General features: G+C 38.9%; 1 protein-coding gene across 1 annotated transcript in view; it reads right to left on the reverse strand.

The window, feature by feature from the left end:
• The window catches only part of AFF2 (AF4/FMR2 family member 2), a 344,011-nt gene that overhangs the window by 34,464 nt on the left and 286,666 nt on the right, over nucleotides 1–22,881 (reverse strand). The window contains exons 10-12 of the mRNA XM_015860794.2: nucleotides 5,481–5,643; nucleotides 3,965–4,984; nucleotides 1,740–1,861 (exon numbers count right to left, since the gene is read on the reverse strand). Coding sequence (XP_015716280.2) covers nucleotides 1,740–1,861; nucleotides 3,965–4,984; nucleotides 5,481–5,643 — 1,305 coding nt within the window. The remainder of the gene's footprint in view (nucleotides 1–1,739; nucleotides 1,862–3,964; nucleotides 4,985–5,480; nucleotides 5,644–22,881) is intronic.

The following is a 22,881-nucleotide window of genomic DNA, read 5'->3' on the forward strand; positions in this document are numbered from 1 at the left end:
CATCCTTATTTCTAGAAATCCTTATGTAGAGAGATCTGAGTGAAAACGCAGGACTTTTGGGAGCAAGGAAGGTTTAAACAGCAAAGCCTTTCTTTCAACTTTTCACCACTGAAGTGTTATTTTCCCCCTTGCCTTTGAACAACACATAGTTTTAGCCTCTCCTTTCTTCTGCTTCCCCTTAAAATTCTGCTTAACCCTGTGGAAAACACTACTGCTCCTGATTGCTTAAAAACAACCTGGGGCTCTCCAGAAATTTCAGTCAGCTCCCTGATCTTCTGGGAAATACATTGATCTGTATTGAGAAGCACGTCAGAGGGATTTGGAGACTTGAATTATCAAATAATACTGCATTTGTTTTAAATGAACTCAAAAGACACTAACAATAAATGTTGTGTGATCCAGGTCTCTGCAGCTGAAGTCAAAACATTTTGTTTCAAAACTTGAGGCAGATGAGAGGAAAAGGTAGCATATAGAAATAACTACTAATGAACACTTGCAAATACAAATAACCACCGATGGAAAAAATGATATTTTTACACAGAATACCAAAGGCTAGAAAGCTCTGAGGAATCAAATTAATGATCTGGAAAACAAGCTCAAATTAAGAAACATCAGGTTGGGGGTGGATCCTTTGGGCTTGCTGAAGACAAGAATAGAAATATTTTTTTAATGGATTGTGGAGGTGTTGGGGATGGATAATCCTTATTCTCTGCAATATATCTCTAGTCGTACTTCTTGCATTGACAGTCAGGCAACACCCATCATGATGTTTATCAAATGAGCAACATATTACAGATCACACTGTTACTTTCAAATCATCTGCCTTTTCCAGACTCCAACTCTGATGTTTTCAGTAGTACAGTGAGGGGTAAGTTCAAGGACTGAAGTTCATCTATAATTATATCAGTATAAACAAAATAATGCTCAACCTGTTTTATGGGATTTAAAATCTGTGCATTGTCTCATAAATGATTTTTGAACTTTATCTATATTTAGACATGAAAACAGTCAAATTGTTTTCAGAAGCACATTGAGCATTTGATTCTTTGCTTGTCCTACTGAGAAGCTGAAAGCGATGCCTCATCTCAAAAGAAAAAAAGCACAAAATTGATGACAGAAGGGAATTGGGTTCTTTGGTTATTTATAGAATGTTAATCTTCTGATTATTATAATCAGAATCATTATTTTTGTGGTGTCTGTTTGATGAAACATTTCAGCCATCCTCTCAAAGACACTGAAAGGCATAAACGACTTGATTATGTCTGCTGAAACACAATGCATGCGTCTGAATCATTTAGGGTCTCACCTATGGCATTTTTGTATACACAATTAAAGAATAAGAGCTACTGAAATGAATGGCAAAGTCATTACTTCATTCAAGAAAACTAAGAATAATCTCTCAAGAAAACAATTCAAAAAAATATTTTCTAGTCAATCAAATAGAGTCCATTCTGGCTGTACTGTGGTGAAGGATGATGGAGGCAAGAAAGGACACCTTTAAAGAATGTGGTTCTGTGGTTCTGTGGAACGCAATGTGGTAAAAGAAGAGCAACTCAGGACTGTGGTGGGATCCTAATTTTCTGTAGCCCATGAGAAGGCTGGCTGAATCTCATCCAAAATCACATGGATATTTCTATAAGATGGAAATAGTGACACCACTTAAGCTTGCTACAGCTAAGAGATTTGTTGAATAATACTGTGAAATCCCTTTTGAATGTTATGAGAGAAAAAGAACTTACTCTTTAGTGCTGGTTAATCTGTGATTCGGTATGGGAGAGATACAAGGTGGGAGCAAGCATGAAGCTGAAGGGTCCTCCAGGCGCTGCTTCTTGCTTTCAACAAGGGTTTCCAGGTTTTCTGACTGTTTTAACAAAAAATGTACAACTTAGAAAACAAGCATCTATGAACATTACCAGCTTCTAAGGAATCTCAGTGTATTTTCTTTACTGTAGCAGCAGTTGAAACACATCCCTAAGAGAAGTCACCTGAAATCAGGGCTAAACATGCTCCAAACACATGACAAGTTATACAACCAGTGACATAGCCAGTTAATTAGCAAGCAAAATACCTCATATACCATAGTTATCTTCTTCAGTGCACTGGAATTTAATTAATAATTCAGATGGACTGGCTTTATAGCACCAAATCTTACTCAAGTATGTAGCTTTTATTCATTTACTTAATGGAAGTCCAAGGGTAAACTTCCTTGAGTAAGTATTTCTCTCAGGACTTAAAGACTACAGGACTGAGCTCTAAGGAGGCAGTCATTAACAGCAATAGCTGGTGTGAAATGCGCTTTGAAAGATTCCATAGCACATGAGTTCTGTGCCTGAACTGGGAAACAAGCAAAGCTGATTATTGCTCTATCACTGGAACCTTCATAGCATCCTTCAAGCCTGATAGTAGATGGCTAAAATAAATCTTTTAATAGCATGAATCAGAATCCAAATCTGGCTCTTCCTACTCTGTTTTAACTGTTAATACCATTGTAATTTGTTTGTTTCCTCTTGGGTAGAGATGAACAGTCATTAAGCTGAACAGGCTGTTTCAGAGTGTAGCTTATGTTTGTGCAATCCCAGAGTGAGATGCCTCCCCAATGTTCCTTTGTGATTCACAATTCCAGCTAATGAAATTCTGCAGTTCCATTTTATTTGTTTTCCCTGGGAGCACTGAGTTTAGTTGCCAGTGCCATACTTTTGTTTTAGACAACACACTGACACTCCACTGTGACCTAGCAAGAACTCTTTTTTTTCCCCCCCATTTAATTAATATACACGCTATTGGACATACATATAAACACTGACATTTATATATCCCTTTTCTCTTTATTCTTTTCTTCTTCCTTCTTTCCTCTCTGCCTTTCGTGTACAGCTAGAATATACACAGAATAAAAACCTGCTGAGTTTGCTTGTGATTTCATTTCCACTTAATTCAACAGGGAAGGAGCCAGTGCAGTGACTCATGTAGGCAGGGTGTAGACCCTGTGTCTGCCTGGCATTGTCTGTGTTTTTCACATATTAACTCTCTCTTGTATGGCTGGATGGCTCAAATTCAGTATTTCAGTGCCGTTCAGAAGTCTGCTAGAACAGACAGCTGAGGTCACATTCATAATGATTCAGAAAGTCTGGGGTATAAAACATGTGCAATGATAACTTCTCACAAGGAGACCAGAGCACAGACATCTCAGTTGGAAACAAACAAACAAGCAAACAAAAAACCACTACAAAAATTCACTTATGACATAAAACTCCCGTTTCTTTTCTGAGAACACATTTAGTTTGAAGAACACTGTCATATCCTGCAAGACAGGATACCCTTGGGCATAAATAACATAAACACATGATAAAACATAATGCCTAAAGTCAAAACATATTTGCTTTTTCAGGTAGCTGCATACACACAGCAGCTAGTTAAGCAAATGACATGTCTGTGAATCACATTCATTTGTTAAACCAAAAGATATAAAGACTAAATTCACCACGAGCACAAGCAAGCACCATTTCATAGACTTTAATGAAGTTATGCTTGTTTAAGCAAGTGGTGAAAATGCATTAATTTTGCCAACAATAAAAGCCTGCCTTCCAAACAGAAGTCGTATTTTCTGAATATGGATGAGCCCTTAGCACTTGTCATAGGGAATCCTTCTGCAGATTGCAGAACACTGCAAATTAGCATGCAAAGAGCAAACACAGTGAAGAAGCTGGTATGATAATTCTAAAAAAAAACACCAGCCAACATTGTTCATTGATTTTGAAAGGTGGTGTCGATTTTCTTTTTTACTGATTTCTTATGTTAATTTGTAATGTGCAGGTAAATGTTTGTCTTCTGCAAAAATAATAAAGCCTTAGTGGTATCATGCCTCCCTACAGCCCTGCTGCATGTCAGTGAGGAGTCAGTGATGGCTGTCCTGACCTCAAGGATGCACAGAAATAGTGTTTTCTTCTGAATGATGAAAATTACTTACCTTGTGTTTCCTCTTTGATTTTGTGGATGTTTTTTCAGCTGCTGGGGTGGGGGACTCTCGAGATGGTCGTCTGTGTTTCACATTTGACTCTCTTGGTTCAGTTTTCACAGATGTGGTCTCAAAAGGCTCTTGTCCAGGTATCCTAGAGAGTAAACTAAGGTCTATTTTCACCCAAAGAGATTTGAGTTCTTCATATTCTCTCAGTGGGGACAGAAGTTCATTTTGTACAATTGGGATAGGAGAAAAGAGCTGCTCCTCCAAGTCATTGCTGGTCTGGTCGATGGATGTGTTGCTGCCATTGCTAGTCAAGCTACTTACGCTGAGGATGTTACTGCCAGAGTCCTTCACTTTGATGCCATTGGCCGGTCCACTACAAGCTGGCAATATCTTAGCCTGCAGGCTCTCCTCCTGATCTGTATTTGAGTCAGAAGTAGATGAATCAGTTTCAATAAATTCCCGGGACTTGGGGACAATTTTGCTGGGGCCTCTGTACTTTTTCTTCTCTGAAGTGAGACCTGTGCTTGTTCGAGGTTCCTTCCTTGGGGCGGTCTTGCCAACTGCTGCTTTAGTTCGAACCTTTGGCTGCTCAGGGGGTTCCTGCGTGTCTTTTTCTTTGGGAGTGTTGCTGGTATTATTTGGTTTGGGCCAGTTATACTCTTCTACACTGGAAGTCCTTTCTACCTTTTTGGGTTGCTTTTTCCCAGTAGTCCTTTGTGCAGTTGGCTCATTATGAGCTGGTGACTTCTGCTTGGAGCTTTTTGCCTCTGGGGTTTTCTGGGCAACCCGTGGTTTGGCTTTCTCTCGGATGGGACTGAGGATTGCCCGGTCTTTGGAATCAGTTGGGGGCAGGCTGTTGCTGAGCTTCCCTTTGTTTTGCCCTTCAGTCTGCTGACTGCTCTGCGGCTGGGAGCTGGTTTCACTGTGAGGCTCATTTTGATTGCTGATGATGGTCTTGTTGTGGGGGTTCACTTTATTTAGCCACTTATCCAGCTGCCATTTGTTTGTTGAGGGGGGTTCTGGCTGCAGTGTGAAGAACAAGGAGAAAGTCTCAGACAGAAGCAAAGCTTTTCCCTTTAAGTGAGGATGTTTTTAATGCACTTTTTTTTATTTCAGCCAACTAGTGGTGACTGCTAGTTTTATGGGAGCATTTATGGAGTATTTATGGTTAATTAGGCTTCCTTATCTGGTTTACAATGTGGCCCTGGAGAAATTTAATACAACTAAAAAGTTTAGCTGGTCCCTGAAGATACAGTTTCGTCACGTTGCCTTTTCTTAGCCCCAGCTGAATACTGTGTCAATAAAATCTTCTCTAGCTACTGGCAGAAATCTAAATATTTCTTTAAAGCAATTCAAATGTAGGCCAGAAGGATTCTTCCAAAAGCTAGAATGAGTATGTGGGTCATACAAGTAAAACTGTAAAGGGAGGAAAAAAGTAAATAGCATCAAACTGCATAGAGCTCTGACATTTTCCACCCTCTAAGCTCCTGCCAGGAAAATGCTGCAAGCATGGCCATACCTCTGGCGTGGCACTGCGTGACTCCTCGTTGCAGTCACTGTCACTGGAGCTGCTCTCGCTGTCGGAGTCAGACTCGGAGCTGCTCTCAGACTCACTGGAGCTCCCAGAGCCACCGCTGGAATGGGCTAAGCCAGCTGCATGTGCCACCGACACCGGCAAACCGCTGTGGAGAGAAGATCCCTTCTGGTTAGTGTTCTGCTTGTCGACCAGATTTTAAAATCTTGGGTTGAGGGAGGCACCCAAAGAACCCTGCTCACAACAACTGTCCTCAGTATCAGCTCCTGCTCTCTCAGTGCAAACCCAACAGACTCTCCAGCAGGGTCCCATGTAGGGACCAAGGAGATGGCTAGCTTTATGCTCCATGCGGAACACTGATAGTGGTGTTAATAACATCACTATCATCATCACCACCCTCAAGTGAGAAACGCTTTAGTATCACAAACTTCAGTCTATTAGGCCAATAATTGCAAAAACTAATAATCACACTTAAATAATTTATTAATGAAATCATGCTTTCCACATTTTTTGCCGGTTCATTTATAATTTATGATCAAGGAAAGGACAGCAGGCAACTAATATTGGACAGAACATTTTAAAAATTAATTTTAATGAATATTTTTGCACTGTAGTGTATAAAAACTCCCTACTTTAACAACTCTCCAGGGGACACCCAAGAATTTTTTATTTATAGCTGGTTTGTTTGTTTTTTTTTCTCTCAGAAGAAAGATTGCTTTATGATAATTCCATGAGAAAATGGTGTTCATACCAAAAGTAAGCCTCTCTGAAATCTATTTTTTTTTTTTCTGTGTGTTCAACTGTCCTCCAAGATTTATTTATTAGCAGTGCACTGTGTCTCATTGCTTTTCCTCAGCATTTATTTTTATACTTAGAGACTATATGACCCCAGTTTTTAGAGCTAAAGAAATCTTCCAGGCTGAGTCTTTATACACTCACCTTTAATTTTTTTATTTTATTTTATTTTATTTTATTTTATTTTATTTTATTTTATTTTATTTTATTTTATTTTATTTTATTTTATCAGAGTGATAACCGTAAGGTCTTATGTCTCTTCAGCTGATCTATACAGAGACTTTTTGATGATTGATTTTAAATTTGTGAAGCTGGCAAAGCAAAGTGTTTGAAAATTGACACCATTTGCTAGTATTCTTATGGATATTCAATACCTCACTTTAATATATCATCTGCTGTGTGTTTCCCATATTGAGTGATCCATGAAAGCCCTGAAGTTATAGCAGTTTTTCCCTTCATTTCTATCTGCCTTAATACACTGAGCAAAATTCACATAATCCAGGCACACGCGCTCCTTCACCTTTCAAGCTGAGATACTATGTGCATCAAGATGCCCTCTTAAATAACACTGTAAGGAAGAAAATGGTAGCTGGAAAAGCCATAAAGAACTGATGTTTGATCCTGCTTCACTGCAGCCTTCTGAAGTATTGCCATTGGCTTCCATGACAATAATATATGGTCTTTAATCTTCTTCTTAAGCTAAGCTACTTTCTCTCCTTGTTGGTAAAGTGATCCCTTGCACTGCGGTTGGTAACGTAACTGTCTCTTTGAGCATTGCAAGGGCCCTGCAGTGCCCATTGACAAGAACAGCTTGGTGCTTCAGGGTGCATTAATGAAACAAAATTACTCACTTGGGTAATTGCAACAGATCACTAACTTAGTTGCTCATTAAGTGCATATACTTTCCTTTTTTTAGAGGCTCTTCATTCAACTGAGTCTGAAGATTTAGTTGCCAGATTTCAATGAGAAGTAACAGCTAAGTGAGGAACACAGGCATGTCCAAGAATATTTTGTATAATTAAACATTAATGAATTTTTTAAAAGTCTTAAAATTTATATTTTATTTCAAGTTTTAGAAACCATTTCAGTATTTTTTCCTTATTTTTAAATTTTTATTAGTATTATTTTTTTTAACCCTCCCATTCAGTGAAGCACAAGAAAATGTAGAGAAGGTATTTATCTATCTGTCTGTCTGTCTATCTATCTAACTATTTACAATAAACAGAACAGTGTGGTAAAATTGACTATGCTTGGGGTGGAATTTTGCTTTCAATATCTATCTTGTCATTTTGGGCTTAGATTTTCTATTTTGAAAACAATGAAAGTAGATGAAAACTGAGTTTTCCTGTTTTATTACAATTGTCTGCAAGAAGGAGTAAAAATAATAGAAAAAAAAACAACCTCAAGGATTTCCAAACTGATAGGAATATGCTTGACTTCTCTTCTAAAATACCAGAATGGAACACCAACCTTAAAACAATGCCATTCACTGTTATCAGAACAAAGAATTTTGTTTCAGCCACCTGCAGAGATCTAATGCATCTTTGTAGCAGGGCGCATAAACCTGCACCAGCCTTTCGTGGTGACAAATCACCTTTCCTGGGAGTACTTTTGCAGTGCAGCTCTCCCCCTTCCCCTCATACACAGGCATGTATGTGGGTCTGCTCTTGCCTAGTTGTGCAGACATGCCTCCCCAAAATCTGTTGTCAGTGCTTGCAAATTTTCTCTAATTAATATCACCAATTTAAAGAACATCACCTCTTAGAATGGATCAAAAAAGCAAAGGGCAGTACCTCAGCAGCTAAGGCCCAGACCTTTCCAGCCTTAAATTACAACCTACATCTTTTAGCACTCTGGAAAAGAATTGACATTGTAGCTGGGATGTGCTTACAGAAAACACCAGGAGTTGTATTGCAGCAGATTGTGATGTCTGACAAAGAGCTGAAAGGGCAAGACTAAAATCATGGGAATAGATGGAAGTTCCAGCCTTATTTTCTCTTTTTCTGCACACTAGTGTCAGAAAAAGTTATCATATGCCAAGATTACTGAGTATCATAGCTCTGCAAGGAGCCAGACAGACTCAGAATAATGTTTTTCATACAAAGCACAATGAGGTCATATTTGTCTTTCATCTGGGATAACAAAATTATACCATGGCTACATCAGGCAGCTTCATGCTGAAGACGTTATTGTTGATCAACATTTTTAAGCAGAAGCATTCACTTTTTGTCATAAAATTTGAATTGGGAATAACACAGTTTGTACACGTTGCAAAGCAACCAGATGATACCACAAGTGCCTTTCCTAGTATCTCACAGCACTAAATACAGAAAGCTCTTGCATACAGTTTCTTGCACAATCAGCTTCTAATAATGCTATTCAGCAGAACAGAAGAAAATATACAAAACTTTGACATAAAAGTGCATGGAAAAAAATTGCATCCTTTCTTCCAAGAAGAAAATGAATTTAGTGGAGAGAATTCTGTTTTGTTGTTGTTTGTTTGTTTAATCTTTTGGCTCAGAACAACTGCTTCCTTTGCACTCTTCCCAATCACTACCTCAGCTTTAAAGTTACTACATCATATGCTTTAAAAGATGCTCTGATAGATTCTGCAAATGTGCATTCAAGCAGCTCTTATACAAATAAACTGGGCTTCTTCACAGATACTTTTGTGAAGTATCAACTACATGAACTCAAGGTTGTCTCTGTAAAAGACTTTCAAAGCAAGCTTTGTTGTGTTGCTAAGATCCAGACAAGGAATGCCAGCCTGGACAAGGTTTAAAATGGATTTAAAGCATTTTATCATCAGACACAAGTCTTCAGAGTGACTAAAGGGGGCAGGAAACACTGGTATTTGAAACTCTTGAATTTTTATTTCCCAGCAGGAGATGAACATTCATATTGTTCCTCAGTGTTTGAGTGGACAATGTTTTTATTTCATCTGAACTGAAAAAAATAAAAATAAATACAATGCTGCACAATGGAACACAGTATTGTTTGAGTAAATAACACTCACAAGAAAGCTATTTCATTATTATCACTTGATATTGGAGACCTCTACTGAGGCCAGCGACCTGCTGTGCTTGGAGCTATGTAAATACATGATGAGAACCAGTCCTTGGGTCAAAGAGTTTGCAATCTGAACACACAAAGTAAACATCAGAGGTATCATGATCCTCCTCATACTCAGTTCAGGCCTCACAAACTCCATGCATGGCCCCTCTGCAATAATGGCAGCATCAGTTTTGTTCCCCTTTGCATTTTGTGCTCCACAATTTCCAGGCCCTGTGCTTGGTGTTTCAGATGAATCCTGCAGGGCAGGATGTTCTGCCCTGGTCAAGAACTGTGACCATAACAGTCTTCCTTGGGAGAAAAAATACACATGTAACCCCCCCATTTCTCAGACCAGCTGGATCAGCATCAGCTTACCCCTCTCCAAAGTCACTTTTCCTGTACCATGAAGATGGGAGATGCTGGAATGAAACCCACTGCAGGTGGAAGGACAACCAAAACTCCCTTGCAAAGGTCATTGTGATAACATCTCTAGCTGCCTGCTGGTAAGCATTTTAGGTTGCCTCCCTGTTATCAGGTAATGAAGCAGACAGAACAGACTTACACATCTGAAATTAATTTGGAAGGAAGCTCATCTGCAGCGCTTCCACCTATTTCCCTTCTTCTGCTCTTGCAGCACATGGCAATTTTCCTGGCAGTGCAGTGTGGGCACAAAGCATGAGATGAGAAATGTCTTGAAGTAGGGGACAGACACCAGCATCACCAGTACCTGGCAGCATTTTTCAGCACATTTGAGATAAAACTTGAACTACGCATAGAGCAGCTGAGACTTGCAGGTGTGTGGCAGCTGTCAAGAGCAGGCAGTGGAGCCAGATACTGATGGTTCATAGTGGGGAATTGCATCAAGCTCTCAGGCTCACCAGTAGTATTTCACTCACTGCGGTGGACTGCTACAGTTTGATTTGCTTAAATTCAAATGCTTCCCTTCAGCTTTTCTGGTTGTATTTATTTACTCTTTGGTTCTTTGATTGATTTTAACTCAAGAGATCTTCCAGAGCCAGTGAAAGCAGATCTGGCATTAGTATGTGTCTGGATTACTATGTTACCTAGAGAAATGTAGACCCTACATACACCTTAACACTTCGTTACAGTTCTCATCAGTACTATTATTACTTTATTTTTACACATCATTTACTGTAATGATGTAATAAATGGCTTATGAGATTAGATGTGGTAGTTAGAATAAAAATAATTCAAAATACTAAAGCTCATTAACCTCCAATAGGAAAAATAATAAATGATTTTCCCTGTAAATATGTATGTCGAAAAAGAAACAACAAAAAACTGTGAGAAGGATTCAGACTACTGCAATAAAACTCATCAAGGAAGAAAATTCCTAACAAATCCTTAGGTATTTTCTCAAACTTTTCACCAATTAGTTGCAGCCATGCTAATTGCTGTGAAGAGGATTTGGCAAACTGATGGTGCCATCCAGCAAGAGCTTTATTCATTCCAACCAATAATGATGAATTGGCCTCTTGTTCCTTTGCTCTACCCAAAAATCAAAATGTAAACTTTGAGAAAGCAGAGCATTGCTGGGTAGTAGGAAAATGTAGATGGAAACTGACCAGTAAGTTAACAGTGTATCAATGCTAGCAATGTATTTGTACCAAAAATCAGTACTCTACAAAGGTTTCTTTACTGCACTCATCTATTTTTAGGGAAAATGCAACCAATGATATCTGTAAAAGGGAAGGTCTATACTGAAATATGACTACAGACTGAATAGGCTTGTTGATCTTCCTGTAAAGGCACTGGATTGGAATTTGCATGAAATTTACTGCATCCAAGAAGTATTTCTGAGAACCAGTTCCTGCTGAGAAGGTGAATGTTGCCTGTCTTCAACCTGACTTGCCTATTTTAAATGCCTATACTCTACAGAACAAAGACTGATAGCACTGGGAAGCGGGCACCCAGTTCTGTGCACTCTCCATGATCCAGCAGAGCAGACTTGGCATTCGCTCATGGGGAGATATGCTGCCCTCCCACTCGCTACACTGTATTCTGAGAGAAAACAGGGAGGAACAGAGTGGCTGCATCTTTTCAGAAGCTGCCCCAATCTCTCCTGCAGAGCCCATTCCTAAAGAAAAACAGAATGAACCTGAGGAGCACTGCTAGGAATTACTGGGCCAGCTGAATTCCCTGTAAACATGCAAAAAAAGTCTGCTTCACTATTCTAACAGATAATAATAGAGCAGAACCTAGTAGATTAATATTTAGTGGCAGAATAATACCATAACATTTCAATAACAAAGTTTTATTTCTTACACTGTTTTCCGGAAGTAATATTCTCTTCTAATTTGAAAGGGAGCTGCCATTTCTTTATAACAAATTGTTCATATCTATATCTTCAAACACATTAGATAGACTGTTATTAGATTGCTTTTTATAGAAAAGGATCACTCTGAGTGAGCTGTTCACTGCCTCTCTATTGGGTAGTGTTAAATTATTTATCATCAGGCTGGTAGGATTCAAATCTAAACTTTCAAAGACTGGGCTGACACAGGAACTGAAAACCTGTATCAAGTCCTTATGAAATATTAATTGCCATCCAGGTCAATGAAATGAAATAAGGTGTGGAAATTGTTACTTCAGCTAACATTAGCACGCATAGTAAGACATCATTTAAGATGGCTCTCTCATGTCAAAACACACAGAGAGCAAAAACCCCTATGGTATGTGATTTGGGATGTGGCAGCTGATCTGGTGGTATCAGTCCTGAGCACTGTAATGCAAATAGGAGACCTGATTTATTTTGAGGGGGAGGGTAATTTACAGGAAGTTGTATGTAGAAAACCACATTCTTATTTTTTGTTCAATAAAATGCTCATACGTTCAAAAGTAACTGTTTTAATCAAAGGCTGTTTATAACAAGGTTGATAGAGTTACCAAAACAGACTTTTTTTCTGTACACATATAACCCTTCTGTACTTTCAGCTTTAGGGACCATAAAAAAGGATAGTAAAGATGAAAGAAATAAAAAGAATGACAGAACTAACTCCTCTGAGCCACAATCTATGTCAAAGCAGAACTAAAGTGATTGACAGCTTGCATTAGTAATGAATAGAGTGGGGAAAAGCTGCCAAGAATCTGTAACAAGGTCAAAGCCTTCCAATAAAGAATTACATTAGCCACAAATCCTAGGTGGAACTGTGTATATACTTCAGCAGTGTGACTTTAACCATGGTACTGCTTCTACTGTCCTATTGGGACCTTTTCCCTGGTTTACTTCCTGGGTTACAGTAAATTCTTACTTCTCACCACACCTGTGAAGAAGAACAGGTGCAACATATCAAACTGTCTGTGAAATAACAAAAAACAATCAGCAGATGAGGAGGAATTTTAATGGCACATTCCTGATGGTACACATAAAAAACTTTCAGAACTATTGGTATGGTAATCGCTCTCCTTTCAATTTCCCAGCATTCTTATACACACTTGACATGGACGGGAAGGGGATTTTGCATATTAAAAACAATATTGTATCCATGATTTGTGCATGCATCATCCTACTCACCTCAGAGATTGGAAACAGTCTTGTCAGCATGATATTATTCAGAAGATGTGGTGTATGCAGACTTTCTGACGTACAGTATTTTAGTGAATGGATTAATGTGTCAGAGTATTACTGAAATGTGCCATTATGTGCTACTATTTGTTCGGCATGTGGAACAACAAGAATACTCTGTCACCAAAGGGTCTCATTTGATGTAAATGGGACCATTTTATTATATCAATACTGCCTCACTGAATCCAACTAGATCAACATTGATATGAGGGCTGCTCCAAAGGTAATGCCTCCTATGTTATGATGCTGGCCCACAGGGTCAGAGGTGGATATTGGGGGGATGGCAGTAGAGGCTGAACATTCTCACCAATATCCCATTACACTGTGTAGCCATGTGACAGATGGCAGCAGAGGGGCAGTCTGACAGAATGGTGTCTGACATGGAAGAGTGCATGGAGCAAAGGTGTGTCACTAAAGTCCTCCATGTAGTAAAGATGGCACCCATTGACATTTATGGATGCTTGCTGAACACTGATGGGGACCAAAGAGTGGATGTGAGCACAGCAAGGCTGAGTGGTGCATTTCAGGCTGTGGTGACAGTGACAGTGGTCACCTTTGCTGGTGCAGATGTTTACAAGCACCAGCACACCTGCAGATGTTCACTCCTGTTCATCACCAATGAAAATGCAAAGCTAATGCAGAGCTAACAGTGGTGACTATGTTGAAAAATAGTGTTTTGTAGCTGAGAGTTTTCTCTATCAAAAAGTGTTATCGTTCTCTTTGTATATGCTATAGTTTCCATGGAAATAAATAGGAGGCATTACTTTCTGAATTAATGATGTATGTAGAAACTTACTTATTTTCCATAAAGAAAATGCAGAAAACTACATCTCTCAGTACACTTGTATGTCTTCTCTGATAGTTAATGGACACTCATTTATAATTTGATGTTAACATACATTTTACTTAAGTGAATCACCTTTTAGCACTTTTGCTTTACTTATTATAGCAGAAAGTCCAAGTGTTGTCACAATAAAAAAATGGTTCTTAAAGCACTGTCTTTTTTTTTTTTTTTTTTTTTTCCCCTCAATTATGCACGACAGAAACTTGGTAAAATGACACCGCAAATTAACCACATGACTCAGTTCTAGTTCAGTTCTATCTGAAAATGGAATTCAGCCTACAGGGCCCAGTGGGAGCAGTAACTGGGAGCTATGCCTCCAAAATGTACTGGTGTGGCTAGATCCACATGAAGCCTCCAAATCCCCAGTGTCTCTAGTTGCATCTGCTATTTGAGAGGAAAGCTCATTTTACTATACCGAGCAACCAAGCAGTCAGAAAACATGAGAAAGAAGGTTTTTTTTTCCTTTCCACGTGTAAGACAACACCTCTGAGCTTGAAATGGTGCCAAAATGCATATCTTGATTTTCCACAGCTTTACAGGGCACAGTCATTCACACCTGTGTGCTGTGTATGAGTGGCATGAGGTCAGCTCAGGGAACTGCCTGGGAATTTGCTCTCCGGGTGAATCTCCTGGGTGTGGTGCAGCAGCATAACCAACCCTAGACCAGAGCAAAAAGGATGAAGTGGGGACATAAGTTCCTACAAGCCAACAAAGGGGAACAGCCTGGTGCTGTCAAAAACACCTGTGTTCAGAAAGGACTCAACATGGCTATTCTTGGGAACATGAGGGAAACAAGAAATGTAAATAAAAATAATTAAAAAAAGAAAGAAAAAAGAAAAAAAAAAAGGCAGAGACAAAAGCTGATCCCAAACAAAACAGTATGGGTAATATTTAATTAAATGAGCTTCAGCTGCCCAAAAACTGGTAGCAATCTGCATGCCACATATACTGTACAAAGCATGAATCACCAGAACTGGTGCTGTGGCTTGTTGGCTCGTACTCAAATGAGTAAGACATGAACAATCCATCGCTGCTGAGATGGCTACTGCGCTGTTGTAAGGATAGCACTGTGGTTAACGCACTGCTTTGAGACTCCAACAGACTCATTAAATTCTGCATCTCGCTAGGATTTCATGGGCAAAACAAATTCTTGATGCTTCTTTCCAGGTGTTATTAATAGAGATAGCATTGTGAGCATATCCAAGCATATTTCATCAGAGCTGAGTTGTAGGATAACAGGCAATAAGAAAACCCACAAGCAGACAGCTTCACCGCTACTCCCATAAAAAGGAATCATTGTTATTAATATAGGGCAATTACTCCAAAATACTTTTGGAGTAAGTGTTCCTAAATATACGTGATGAATTTATGGTACACCACCAAAGCACATAATGGTTACAAAAAAGCATACTACTTGTTTTTTGAACAAGCAGAACATTTTCCAGGAGAATGTTAATAGAAATGAATGTTGAAACATAGGTGTCCTCCTTACACTTTATTTTAAAATGGGGTGAGAACCTCCCTTCAGAGTGGAAATACGAACTTTCTGGTTTTCACCCCAGTATGAGCTCCTTTTGACAGTTACATTAAGCTCTGCTTTATTTATTCTAAAACAAAACAAAACATAAAAAATTGAATCTATTTAGGGTTAAACCTCACCTTGAAGGATCGTGTGTTAGAACAGAGCTAAATCTTTAATCAGCATCCACAACTAATTATGACATGCATAAATATTAAGAAAAAAAGGTGCTTCCTTGAGTGATAAATGAACCTGCAGATTCTTTACAGCATTCACTATAAATCACAAAAGACCATTAATAAACAGTCAAAAAGAAATGACAGTTACTACAAGTATCTGCTCTCATACTTTGCCTAATACCATCAGTGTCATGTTTAAACCTGACATCTTAAATCTTCTACATGAAAACCCTTTAAGACAAAAGGCTCAGCTATTTCAAACAATATTTTCTATGCTTTTTATTTTGAGTGACAGCCAAAGAGAACAGAGAATTTTTAATTCTTTAATCTTATCTGTCTAAAAATCTTGCCTTTTAGCCTTTCTCATCAATACCAAGGTTCTTTTGCTGGGATTTTGTGGGGAAACAGTTGACATTTCTTCCAGTAGGAGCTGCAGGTGCTCAGCACCTTCAGAATGGTGCTGTATGAGAGTAAGATCAAAACACTGCAAAGAACAGGACTGCACTATCTGTGTGCCTCCTGAGGAAAGTTTGAAGTCAGTTTTGATTTAAACAGGAAAGACTAATTGGGACCACCAAAATAAGCTGCATTGCTGGATGCCTTCCAGAAGTGCTACTTTAGTACTTCACCCCTTTGAAACACTACCTGCTTTGTTAATCCAGGCCAAGAGGAACAGCAATGTGGGCAGAGCCAGTTACAATCTGACCTGGAATGGTTTGTAGACAACCATTGCACCTTGTGTATTTTTTCAATATGGACAAAATGACCTAGACCTTTAGGACTGGTTAAATTATTTCTCATTGAAAACCTTCCAAGCAAGATGCTTTCATTCTGGATACATGTCCTTGAATTACAGGAAATTGATTTTTTGGCATCATCATCTATTTTCCTCAGACTGTCGACAGGTTATTGTATTAGTAACCTGCTGTAGGTTCCTGACAAGCAAAGGTCAGGAAAACCCAAGGCCCTCATGGGTACAGAGGTAAATAAGCAAAGGTGGATTTCTCTTGAACTTCTTATTGTTTTCAGCTTGAAAATCATTCGTTCAGTAAGGTGCAAATGTGTAGTGAGGTGTCACTCTACCAGAAGGGAAGTACTGNTTCCTGACAAGCAAAGGTCAGGAAAACCCAAGGCCCTCATGGGTACAGAGGTAAATAAGCAAAGGTGGATTTCTCTTGAACTTCTTATTGTTTTCGACTTGAAGCTCTCTTGCTCAGTAACAACAAAATGAGGAGTGAGGTGTCACTCTACCAGAAGGGAAGTACTGGCTTATTTCTTTTCTGCATTAGAATTAAACAACAGCAACAACTACAACAGAAAAATGCACCCCTCTCTAGTTTTGACTTCAGTATTTGGGATACCATAGGCGATACAGTTTGATTAACAAAGGATAGTGCCCAAATGCCAACTTTCACAGAATAAGGGAAAGCAAATGTTAAAACAGGCTGAGCAGGACTGATTGCTTCTGCAGCAGGTTTCCAAGATGAGCTCCACTAGTGTTTGCATCCTCTGCAAATGCTCAGAGAGAGATACAATCATGGCCCAGGCCTGAAAGGATCACGCTGAACTTCAGTGCTGAACCTGAAACTACTTGGTAATAACACTGCTTGGCTGATCTCTGTCTTTGCAGAGCAAAATCTTTGTAGCTAGGAGAGCCAAAATGTAAGTTTGCACAATGCCTTCAAAGCTCTGGAACAATTTACTATCTTAATAATGCTTTGTTTCCTACTTTGCTTTCTAAACAGAAAAAAAAGAAATCCTCAAAAATGTTCTTATGCAGAGGATGCTGTGAGAAAACATGGTGCAGCAGCATGTTCCTCCCACCATGCTCAAGTTGGGTTGAATTCCTGCACCAACAGGAGTTTGACACGGGCAGAGTTTTTGAGCTGAAACCTGTACTTGATGGTTTTGAAGTGAAGAGGCTGTTATTTTTGAGTCTGAATTCATGAAACATCACTTATTGTCCAGGTTACAGATGGACTCAGGATCTCACATTTGGCTTCAGAGTTTGGATAACTCACACTGCATATCTGGGGTTTGGGTTCAAGCCCATCTTGAATATAAATTTAGAATGAAAGAAATACATACAAATACTAGGCACATTATAGTAAACTGCCAGCTGATTTTTTCTACTTACAAGACTGTTCCTGAGAAAGTAATGTGTTTGTTTTTGTTTTTTTTTCTAGTGTGTGAGTGTGTGGTGGAATACGTGAGTGATGACAAGCTGGTATCCCTGAGTTCAGTGTGAACCTGACCTCATTCTCAAGTTTAGGTTGCCTCTTGTTCATGACACATGCCTTCCTAGACCTCTCAGGCTACATTCTTTATTAGATTTGTTGAGAAATGGAACAGTGTGCTCACAGTTGTTTTGTTTTTTCTTTTTGGTTTTTCCCTTGAAAAAAATCTGTGTTCTATCCATGCTTCAGTGACAGCCTGCTGCTCATTTTCCAAGGAAATTCATGCCAAAAATTCAGATAGCAGTTGACTCACGGGCTGGCATGCACAGAGCTGGCCTTGTGGGTCATGTTCCCAACTGAGCAATGGACTCACTGTATTATATCTGGCAAGTCTTGAAGGTTGGAATTTTCAAGCAAAAGCAAACAAAATCAACTTTTGTTTTGTGATCTGATTATTTTTTAATGCTACAGTTTGCTCATTTTTGTTTATTAATTTGTTGGTCCGATGGTTTCTATTTGCTGCAATCCCAAATAGGTCTCTGTCTAGTATCATGTTTTATATAGATATGGGAAATGAAATGTAAGTCTGATACAATTACAGTTGTATGCCATGCAAGACAATACTGTAAACACAATGACAGCCTGAAAAGCTGCTTAGCAAAATGATCTTAATATACAAGGCAGTGTGAAAATGTAAAAGGAATCCATAATGACAACAAAGATTAGCCAATTGCTCTCTAACCTTATTTACAGAAGCAATCAGAGGTATTCAGGTCGAGTTAATGACCCTGTCTTCAATTAATTCAATTGTCTACAAGCAGCACTGATGCAGTGGTTGTCTCAGAGTCTGCCACATAGTCTCTGAGGGAATACATAAGATTCCATTAAAAGTGACAATAATAACACATTTATTACCGAAACACTATTGTATTATAAATAAATTCCTGATTTTAAATTATGCTCCATGCTTTAGCAGAAATTCAATTACTGAAATAATAAAAAAAGACGGTGTACTTGCCAAGTGCTCGGACCATAATTTGGCTGCTTAGTTACCAGCAGTTGGCTCTTTTGCAATTTCTTGTTCATAGAGTATTTCTTTTGAATAAATGCCAGAATTTTTCATATAAATTTCATGAACAAGTTGCAAAATGAAATTTTGAGCTTTTGAATCCAATTAGGAAAGATATAACTAAATCTATTATTGAAAAAAATATTCTTGAAAGCCGTTCTTTCTGTTGTTCAGCTCTGTGTAGTAATTGAGGTAAGCACAGGTGCTGTTCATTATGAGCCATTGTGCGCCATCTGAATTCTGGGAACTGCAGAATTCAAATAGTTTCAACTCTGAGTGAATAACAAACAGGCATGATTTGGAGGTTGTTTGTACGAGCTTGCACATTGCTCTTCAGGGACTCCTAAGGCACCTGTTTGCCCTTTTTGAAGCCAAAACAATATCATTTATGTTCTGGCTATTCTTTCTACAATTATTTTGCAGGAGCAACATATTTCCCCACTCTTCTTCCCCCAGGCAGCTATTAATGGTTGAAATATGAACAAAAGAAAAAGGACATACATAGCAATTATCTAATATACTGGGGACAAGAAGCTGTAGAGAGGTTTTTTAAGCTTGATGAGATTCAGGCAGGGAATACCTGTTGAGAAAAGCAGGACTGCTCACATTTAGTTTTGTTCCCTTCTTAAACCAGTTTCTCATGGTAGACAGGACTAAAATACAATTTTATTTATTTCCCAAGAACCAGTATGTATTCTCTCTTTGGAGGCATGGCTATGGACTAATGACTCACCCACTGTCTTCAGATGTTTTCTATGTAGAACATGAAGAGGTGCATGTACCTTGCATCCTGCTATGTGAGTGCAAATGGAAAACTGCAGACAAGTCTTCCTACTGTATCCCACAGGTGTCTGCAGCCATACAGCAATGCACACATGGGTCCTAGCTCTTCAAGAGCTCTCCCCTCTGTGCATTTCAAAATATGCTGTCTTGATGATATATTTCTGCTGATGGTGATTATTTACCTTATACTTGTTTTTGTTGATGCATTGCTGGTAGTTATCAGCAGAGGTGCTATCAAAACATCTGGGAATGGAGTGTGCATGTGCAAGAGCAGCAACCAGGCAGCCCGAAGGAAGTAAACATAGAGTTGAGGTTCCTTCAATCTCAGTTTTAAGTTGAAAGACAATTCAGCTTTTTTATTTTTTTTTTTGCTGACAATGATTGAAGTGCAACTAGAGCTGCCGCAGTTCAAGCACTTAGAAAATACCAAACTGGTGGGAGACACTATCAGACAGAACTTTGTGGAGTTCAGCAAGCACAGGAACTCCTTCAGCAGGTAAAAGATTTGGATATGATTCAATACCTGCACTATGATTCCGCAAAACTTGCAGCAACGAAAGTTAGATGACTTATTATTTGAATTAACATTTGTCAAATGTTGTCTGCAGTTACAGCTGCAGACTTTGGTGCCATCTGGAAGCCAAATTAGGATTCAGGAAGGGGAAATAACTCCATACAGTAAACCAACAATTAAAGAAGGTAGCCACTTTTCTAAGTTTTAGGAAAACAAAACTTGCAAGAAGGCTTGGGATCTCAGTGGGCTGCTTGGTTCTCGTATTAGCAACTGGCTGGTGACATTGGAAAGGACTGTATTTATATAAGACTTTTAAGGAGAGTTGAACTGGCAGTGAGACTTAAAGAAAACCCCTATTCAGTGTCTGACTTCAGCTCTTGATGGCAGAATTTTCTTTCAGTTAGGAAACCAGAAAGAATCTGAAAAAAGTGGATATTTCCTTCCAGTTGTGGGACCACACATAGAAAGGAGGAAGAGAAGGAGTTGGAGAATGAGAAAGAGGATGAGAAGAAGGAAGATCACAACACTCACAGTCCAAAAACCCTTTAGGAACTTACTTAAGTTCCTGGAAGAACTTAAGTTCCTGGAAGACATATTATCATGCCAAACTAAATGTTGAATGAAGTTCAACAGCAAAAACAACATAGAAAAGGATGAAAAATAAGGAAATTTGTTGGGTAAAGTAGAGACCAAAACTGCATCCATACATTCAAGTTCCAAGCCTAACGCAGTGGAATTCCAAGAGCAATCACAAAGCTGCATTTGTATAGAGGAACTGTTTTTAAGTGGGAGTATGATGTGCTTTAATACATGGGTGTCAATTATTTGGGGTTTAGGATTTTTCACTGGTGATCATAAAGGAAGATTATTTATATTCTGCAACCTGTGCCCTAACAGTAAACCAAATTCCTTTTGTCATTTAATTTACTAAATGCCTCCACTATGCAACTGGAGAAAGCAAAGCCTCGCTCTACTGATCTTTATTTCAGCATAGCTCTGTATATTTCTTCAGTTCAGCCAGGGCTGTTGCACAACTCTGTGATAAGTTATTCAAATGAAGGAAGTGAAATATGGCCTGAGATGTTCAGACATAATGTGAGGAGGTTGACACAAGCATCAGTACAGGCAGACATTTAGGCAGATTATAATTATTCAAGTAGCAATTTAGCTCAGTTACCAGAATTAATATTCTTAACTCAAATTCTTACGAGAAAGCAATGAAATAATTAATGACTGTGAATGCAAATGAACAAGACATTTGTTTCATACCAAATCTGAAGTAGCACCTCTTATAGAGCAGTGGCCTCCATCACAACATAAGGTCATTGTTTCAAAGCTGGTGTGGGGAGAAAGGCTACCTAATTATCCCCCACACCACATCCTGTAACACCCAAGTGACCTGGAATGTGTATCTATTCAAGCTCTGATACAGGTCAGCCCTGCAGTTTCTGAAGAAGGCTGGAGGAGAATAGTACAAGTGGCATGGCTGAGGGCCAACAGAGCATTTAGCTGTCATTATTCCTACAACAGATTCACATGTACTGAAAAGTAGGTTTAATGAGGGAGAGTTAATTTACATCCATCCATAAGAGCATTACAGGGCTCTAACACTGACCAACCATGCTTCTAACAGATTTTAATACTTTGATGCTCTGTGTGGACCTGAGAAAGTTACAGACATGACAACATCCAATAAGGCCAATAAAAATGGACATCAGCCAAAGTGAGTTCCTGTATGTCAGATATTAAATATGACCAATGTTGTTTGACAGCATTCCACAGAAGGTGCACTGGAGTCTCACTACTTCCTTATCATTACCACAGAAAGAGAAAGGTAAAGCACCGCAGGAATATAAATAATTTGAAAAGCCTCATAGACAATATTCTACTGTGCACCTCATTTGCACTTAAAAAAACCTGCCCTACAGACCTTATGTACTTTTAAGATTCATCTGAAAGATACATGAAGAAGTCTTCCAGTCAAAAATGTACATATTTAATGGAATTAGATCTCTAGGCAAGAAAATGTCAGAAGAAAAGGAGAAATATTAAAGTGAATGCAGGGTGCTCCTTTCTAGTGCTTTCCTGCTTTGATAAATATCTTCTGGGATGTCATTTACTAGAAAGTCATGATTTAACAAAAAGAAAAACTTCAGTATAAAATATACTCTCTTTATTGCTGAAGTAAGTTGCTATTTTCATATTTTCCCTCTGTATTCTGCTTTTGTCAGCCAGAGGCCTTGATATTTGCTTTTATATCATCCCTATTGAAAATGCAGAGCTTATTGTGAAATATTCAATTGCAGAGCTCTTCTGATTACATGGCAAGGAGAGATCACAGGAATCTGTACTGCCACAGTCCTTTCTCTGCCTTCCAGTCTCATGCGAGGGCAAACAAAATAATAATAAAAAAAAAAGAGTAAAGAACCCTGATTGTGGTGTTCAGTAATCACCCTGGACCCAATGGGCTTGAACAGAATCCTCTTTATTCAGTCCCAGTGGCTCCAGCTGCCTTTGCTGAATAGCAGCTGAGTATCTGCAGTGGCCTTCACCCCTCTGCTGCCGGCAAAACAAAAGCTCCTACAGGTATCGATTCACATGCAGTCCTGCAGAGGCCCACAGCCCGGACCTGGCCAGCAGTTTGGGTGGAGGTACTGCAATCTACTTTAACTTATGTGAAGGATCTTGTGCTCCAGTGGTGATGCAAAAGTTGCAGCACAAATCTTCCCTAGAGTGGGACTTGAGAAGTGCAACCCTAATTAGCTCTTCCACAGAATGGGTAGCAGAGCTGCCTCCCCACCCCCATGGATGATCTGACAAAAAAACAACAACTCATTAAAATTAACATTGCTACCAGCAAGAAAAT

Source organism: Coturnix japonica, chromosome 4 (genome assembly GCF_001577835.2).
Source record: "Coturnix japonica isolate 7356 chromosome 4, Coturnix japonica 2.1, whole genome shotgun sequence".
In the NCBI taxonomy this organism is placed as follows: Eukaryota; Metazoa; Chordata; class Aves; order Galliformes; family Phasianidae; genus Coturnix; species Coturnix japonica.